General features: G+C 45.3%; 1 protein-coding gene across 1 annotated transcript in view; it reads right to left on the reverse strand.

Moving 5' to 3' along the window:
* DNAH9 (dynein axonemal heavy chain 9) overlaps positions 1 to 7,055 on the reverse strand; it is a 121,174-nt gene that overhangs the window by 57,995 nt on the left and 56,124 nt on the right. The window contains exons 27-28 of the mRNA XM_018573472.1: positions 3,267 to 3,428; positions 2,831 to 3,064 (exon numbers count right to left, since the gene is read on the reverse strand). Of these exons, the coding sequence (XP_018428974.1) occupies positions 2,831 to 3,064; positions 3,267 to 3,428 (396 nt within the window). The remainder of the gene's footprint in view (positions 1 to 2,830; positions 3,065 to 3,266; positions 3,429 to 7,055) is intronic.

The raw sequence follows: 7,055 nt of genomic DNA on the forward strand, positions 1-7,055 counted from the left end.
TGAAAGAGAGAGCAGGGGATGGAAGCCAGTGGAGGGATTGGCAGGGGATGGAAACCAGAGGAGGGATTAGAACAGAGGGGGAGGGGATGGAAGCCAATGTAGGGATTGGCAGGGGATGGAAGCCAGAGGATGGATTAGAAGAGAGGGGCAGGGGATGGAAGCTAGTGGAGGGATTGGCATAGAGGGGTGTCGGACACTCAATGATTGGGAAGTTGGATGAATGTGGCAGCAGCATTCATGACAGACTGAAGGCCAACAAAGAGGGAGTTGCAGGAGTTGAGAGATAACAAAGGAGTTCATTAGTAGCTTGATGGTGTCACTGTTTATGAATACCGGGTGTATTTTGCAAATGTTACACAGGTGAAGGCACCGAGATTTGGACAATGATCAATTTCAATTTTTAAAACAATAATCATGTAACAAGGTTGGTTCTGAGTTGGGCAGAGACGGGATTCACTTGCACTTAGGGCAGTATTCAGCTACCTAACCCACTGCAGGAAGGTACGGAAAGAAAAGTTGTTTTTGTGGAAAGAAGTTCGCAGCTGAACTTGTCTCTGCGTATGCGTACGGCTTCAAGATTAAAGAGGAAAAGCCATATGGGATTAACCTTATGGTTCTGCAGCGCTGTTATAACAATTACATTGACAGGATGTTGGCGGGCTCAGAGCCTCCGGGGAAATTTGAGGTTACACAATGTTCGCTAAACAATTTTTTTTTTTTTTACCTGCTACTTCATAGTTTTTAAACTCAATGAATTTGTTTTCGTTTTTCCTTAAATTATGCGAGCGATTGTACGAGTCCCAGAACGGAGGTCTATTTCATGCAAATGCATCAAAATTATTCATCTCTGAATGGACCCCCTGACTTGCTGAGACTTCCTGAAATTTGCAATCTTAATTCTATGCAGGAATAGCATTTTTTTTTTATTTTACAGAGAGCTGCCTAAGAAAAGACACACTTTGTAGACTCATTGCTATAATGTTAGTCTGTCTATAAGGAATATATGAATTAAAACTGCTACGATGATATCATAGGCTTTATTATGTGGCAGATCAATGACAGAGCCGGCTGATGTCTTGCTATACAGGGCAGCCCAGGATAGAGGGGACCATCCGATATTTGGAAGCAGCTAAAACATAAATATTCAATCCTACATCAGATCGGATTATAATAATAACAAGATGTTCAGAGTATCTAGGGGAATAAAATATATTTAGTTTCTTGGATTTTGCAGACAGTCCAGATTGGTTTTTATATGGACAGAGCGTGACTTGGATTTACAAGCCCGTTCAAAGATCCTGGATGATCTAGCCCCATGGTTCTCAGCTGGTGGGTCGTGACTAGACATGTGCACCAGCCAAAAAATTTGTTTAGTTTCATTTCGGATTTTGCTTTATTTCGTTTTTTGGAATTCGGGTCCGAAAGTCAATTCGCTCCGGAATTCGGATCAAATTCGTTCGCGGTAATCTGTATGAAATTTCGTTTCGTTCGTTCGATGCAGCAAAGTGACATTTAAGAGGGAAAAAAATGTTTTTTGTTCTCAAATGTCACTTTGCTGCAACAAAATTTTGTCTAAAAAACGAATCAGAAATTTGGATTAGTTTGTATTCGTTATATCTGTAATTCGGAATTCGGATACATACGAATCTCCGAAATTTCGATTCAGAACGAAACGAATCGCACATGTCTTGTCGTGACCCAAAAGTGGGTCGCGACCCCATGTTCATTGAGTCACCGCATGCCTTCCACTGCACTAGGTGAGAGGCTCCTCAGCCTCCCCTATTGCACACCAATGTCAGTTCTCGTGCCGAGCAGCCGTTCAAAATATACTGCCTGGCGCCGAGTGTCAGCTTGAGGTGAGGTGGGCTGGAGGTATGGCCGTGAGGGAGCTCCATCCATACGGGCATTGCTTACAGCTCCCTCGTGTGACCGGAGTGACGTTAGATTCTGGCCCCCCGCACCGCTACAGGGATCTGTACAAGCAATGCACGTATGGATGGAGTTTCGTCAGAGCACAGCAGCCCACACTGAACCTCTACATTTTTTTTTTTTGGAGTGTGTATGTGTGTGAGAATGTCACTGAGTGTGTGAGACTGTGTCTGTGGTTGTGTGCGTCTTAATCGCAAACTACCATGCAATCGCACCCACTGTTCGTTCTGGTGCGGGAGGTGCATTGTGTTGCAATTCATCTGAATAGCACCCAAAACACACCTCTCACCTCTTGATTATTTGCCAGGGGACATGCGTTTACTGCAATGCTGTGCATTCCAGTGTGGTGCGACTTGGGTCGCAACTTAATGACCAAGGACAAATGTGGGTCCTGAGGTTATACAGGTTGGGAACCACTGATCTAAAGTGTGCTGATCTAGCTAATATACCTCATAGGGGTCATACACACCCTGATATCTACAACTCTGACATCTGAGCAATGCATGTGATAATCAGGCTGTGTAGACAATAATAAATGGAAGCTTGGACTAAGTGGCCTGATGTTGATGAATGATAACTAAACAAAGGAACCACAAGCAACAGAGGCACTTTGTATGGCAACAATTATGTTCAGTAATGTTTATTAATAGGTCATCAGTGGTACTAATGGTTGAGGATTAGAATCAATAGTGATGCTAGAAGATACTTCTTGGCAATGACTGCACACCTAAATTGTTTTCCTCAGTGGTAGAGCAAAGAAAAAAAAGTTGAGCTGCGTTTGGGCTGCCACAATGGCAGGCCATGAGGACTACAACAAAAGACATGAGGTCCACATTCAGAACCCAGACCACCCCTCTTGGGACATGTTGGAAATCTAGCACATGGCTCGTCTGGTTCTCACCTGGGCTGATGTGCTGTTTAGCTTCTCAAGTCCGTTTTCCAGGCGCTCCATCTTGGCCGCCAGCTCTTTGCCTTTCTGGGATAGAAGGTTCTGATACAACTTGATCTGCTCCAGGAAGGACTTAGGCGTGGTGTAATTGTAGCGGCGCTCATTGCTCAGGTAGCTTTTGGACATCTCGTTGACGCTTGTGTGCACGTAGGCCATAAATTTACTTATAGAGTCTTTAACTGAAGGCTGAGATAAAAACAAAAAGAAAAGCACATGAATGTATCCCCATTCTTTCGATGGAAGGGCACAACAAACCTAACATCTTTTGACCCAGAATGTCAGTACACCGGGTTCACAACCAATACCCGGATCCACCATATGGCACTTCATTCATGTCTACCCCAGCATACACCTTTTGTATGTCAGGTCTGCATAGAAGGGCTCTCACCTCAATATTCTCAGTTTCCTGGAGGAATCTGAGACTGACAGACTCCAGCGCCTCCTGTGGCCACTCATGGAACCAATCTATTGCTGTACAATTGACCACAGCTGGGAATTTTCTGCTCCGGACTCGCAACTTGTTTCCGACGGGAGAGAAACACAAAGCGACCTGGAAATGAAAAACAGTTGTAAGCCAACAAGTACTAGTTGAGTGAAGCCCCTTCCAAAAAAAAAAGTCCTTTCTGTCGCAGCATGACTGCGCCCCTGGGAACAAAGCCAGCTCCATAAAGACCTGGATTGACCAGTTTGGTGTGGCGGAACTTGAGTGTCCTGCACAGATCCCTAACCTCAACCTACTGAACATCATTGGAATGAAATGTAACGCAAAGCCAATTGTAAGCCAGATCTTTTCATCCAACTTCAGTACCTGACCTCACAAATGCCCATAGATAAACATCAAAATCTTGTGGAAAGCCATCCGTGGAGGATGATGTAACTGCAAGGGGACGATAACTTCATATTAAAGTCCATTGGATGTAACTGCAATGCCACCCTGCGACATCTGTAAAAAAATAAATCGAGGCAACTGGATTTGCTGGATTTTTCCTGAAGATGTTTTGCTGGTCATCTGACCAGCTTTCTCAATTCCGAAATTCGAGTACTTTGGGCAAATACTTCTACTCCATGCTTCCCAGCCAATCAGCATGGAGCCAGCTTCCCAGCCAATCAGGGAACCAAGAGGCGGGTCATTACTTGCCGCCCGGCTTCCTGATTGCCCGAGAAGCCGGCTCCATGCCGATTGGCATCAAGCCGGCCAAACATGGAGCCGGCTTCCTGGGAAATGAGAAAGCCGGGTGCCGTGACATTACAGCCTCCCGGGAAGCAGACTCCATGTCAGTGGAAGCACCGGTACCAATACTCGGCAAGTACCGACAGCAATATATCGGTACACGTACTCGATACAGAAAAAAACAGTATCGGTGCATCCCTAATGAGAACCTTCACAGACACCCTGTCACATGTTCTCCCAATGGAGATTACAAGCGGCAGTGCTGAGACATATTACGCAGGCATAGTCCACTGCTGTCACCATCAGGAAACCCACCCACATGAGAAATCGCATACATGCAGAAAGTGGCCTCAAAGTGGCTGCAGTGGATCAGCAAAACTGAGATGTAACAAAGGAGAAAAAAAAAGTATTTTATTAAATGTAAATCATTGTTTAAAGAATAACATTGTTGATTATACACAGTGCACAGAACAAACGAAATGTCAGCCATTTAGGGTTTAGATCCAAATCCAACGTCCTCCTATTTATAATATTTTATTTGGATATGTTGGTTAAGTTTGCAGCGGTCTGTACACAATGTTACATGCGTGCCAAGTTTCTGCATGTGCGTTGTAACGTTTCCCTACTAGGGCACTTTAAATGTCATCGGATAATCGTCAGGCTGGGCCTGTAAACATCTTACTGGGAGATGAAGGCTCGGTCACAAAAGTCGCCTCACAGCCGTTCGCGAGCAAAAGACCAACATTTAATTTTCTCCTCCGAGGTGAGGACAGTCAGACAGGAGCTGCAATTTCACTGTCACTAATATTCAGCAGGAGAAAATAGTTTTCAGGAGACGCAAAACAAAACTTTTTACATTATGTAACTTGTTTTCCTACAGCAGTGAGCAGGAAGGACATAGAACAGACGGTGGCTCCGCCATCGCAATCCCGACTCCTGGCTATTACATTAGTATGGCATCTCAGTTTTGGGTGAATAGTGGCTGGATGAATCATTGGCTCTACACATGAGGTCATGGGAGAAGCAAGCCAGCAGGTGACTCAGCCCATCGAAGTGAAGTGTTTACACAGTACTGACTATAGGCATTACAATGTAAGTCCTTTAATAAGGTCAGGCTATTCAAGCAAGTTAGAAATACAAACTTTCATCTGTTTCCCTTTCTACTGGTGCCCCCTTCATCTGTTTCCCTTTCTACTGGTGCCCCCTTCCCCTTTAAGAGCTCTACAGATTGTGGGACATGGGACTTGTCAGTAACCACATGACACGGGTGCATCCATTGTAGGACATGACAATTGTCAGTAACCACATGACACAAATACATCCATTGTGGGACATGAGACTTGTCAGTAACCACATGACACAAATACATCCATTGTGGGACATGAGACTTGTCATTGATCACATGACATGGATGCATCCACTGTGGGACATGAGACTTGTCATTGATCACATGACATGGATGCATCCACTGTTGGACAGGAGACTTGTCAGTAACCACATGACACGGGTGCATCCATTGTGGGACAGGAGAATTGTCATTGATCACATGACACGGGTGCACCCATGGTGGGACAGGAGAATTGTCATTGACCACATGACATGGGTGCATCCATTGTGGGAAAGGAGAATTGTCATTGATCACATGACATGGGTGCATCCATTGTGGGACAGGAGAATTGTCATTGATCACATGACACGGGTGCATCCATGGTGGTACAGGAGAATTGTCATTGATCACATGACACGGGTGCATCCATGGTGGGACAGGAGAATTGTCATTGACCACATGACATGGGTGCATCCATGGTGGGACAGGAGAATTGTCATTGATCACATGACATGGGTGCATCCATGGTGGCACAGGAGAATTGTCACTGATCACATGACATGGGTGCATCCATGGTGGCACAGGAGAATTGTCACTGATCACATGACATGGATGCATCCATGGTGGCACAGGAGAATTGTCACTGATCACATGACACGGGTGCATCCATTGTGGAACACATGTCCTAATTAAGCAGAAAAGTATGAAAGTGATTCCTCTGAACACAAGAAAAGTTGTCGGAAAGCCTGCAGATGTTGTGCGGTGGAAGCCCCACGTCACTCCAACCGAGGAGAATTTCTCTGATAATAGCGGGCGGCTTTGACTTCCTTTCCGGATCCCTCTGAAGTCAGCGTTTCCGAGGCTGCAATTAGGGGACTCCCGCTCGCCGCAGCTTGCGCGCCTTTCTTCTCTGTAATATTTACGGATGTTCTACAGACACAAACATTTGTGCAATCAGAGGCGGCGGAATCCTTTCTGCGGGAATAATGGCTGTTTGTCCCCGTCTGAATGGGCTAATCATTGTTTCGCTCTTCTTTCCGAGCGACGGCGGGCGAGTAATCATGTTGGAGATGTGTTTTTTGAAAATGTATTGATTGGATAATCACGTCTGAATCGTTCTTTTTTTTTTTCTTTCAGCCGTTTGCGCGGATGCCGGCGCCATCTGTTGCCTCCCGTCCTTCTAATGAACGGGGGAACGGGAACAAAGCGAGGATGCCGGGCCCAAAATAAAAAAAATGCTGCGACGGCCAAAAGAGCTGCATCTGCCCCGAACTCCCTCCGTGGAGGAATCCTCTCCGAATGCTTTTGCTACAAATTTGTGAGATTAAAAGGGACACAATGTGCAACTTTCATCAATTGCATCATTAGAGCTCCCCAACTTATTTCAGCTCAGAGATGAATTGTGGCAGAGAGTGATCCCGACTATGACAGAGCAGCACAATGTTAACATGTAAAACAGACGTATCATCAGATATACAGTGGGGGGAATTTATCAAAACTGGAGCAGACAAAATCTGGAGCAGCTGTGCATGGCAACCAATCAGCTTCTCTCTTTCATTTTCAAATCCTAAGTGAACAAACTGAAGAGAGAAGCTGATTGGTTGCCGTGCACAGCTGCTCCAGATTTTATGAATTCCCCCCAGTATGTTTCCGTGTTAAGTGCTGCATGATCAGTAATG

Source organism: Nanorana parkeri, unplaced genomic scaffold (genome assembly GCF_000935625.1).
Source record: "Nanorana parkeri isolate BGI_ZX_2015 unplaced genomic scaffold, ASM93562v1 scaffold47, whole genome shotgun sequence".
Lineage (NCBI taxonomy): Eukaryota > Metazoa > Chordata > Amphibia > Anura > Dicroglossidae > Nanorana > Nanorana parkeri.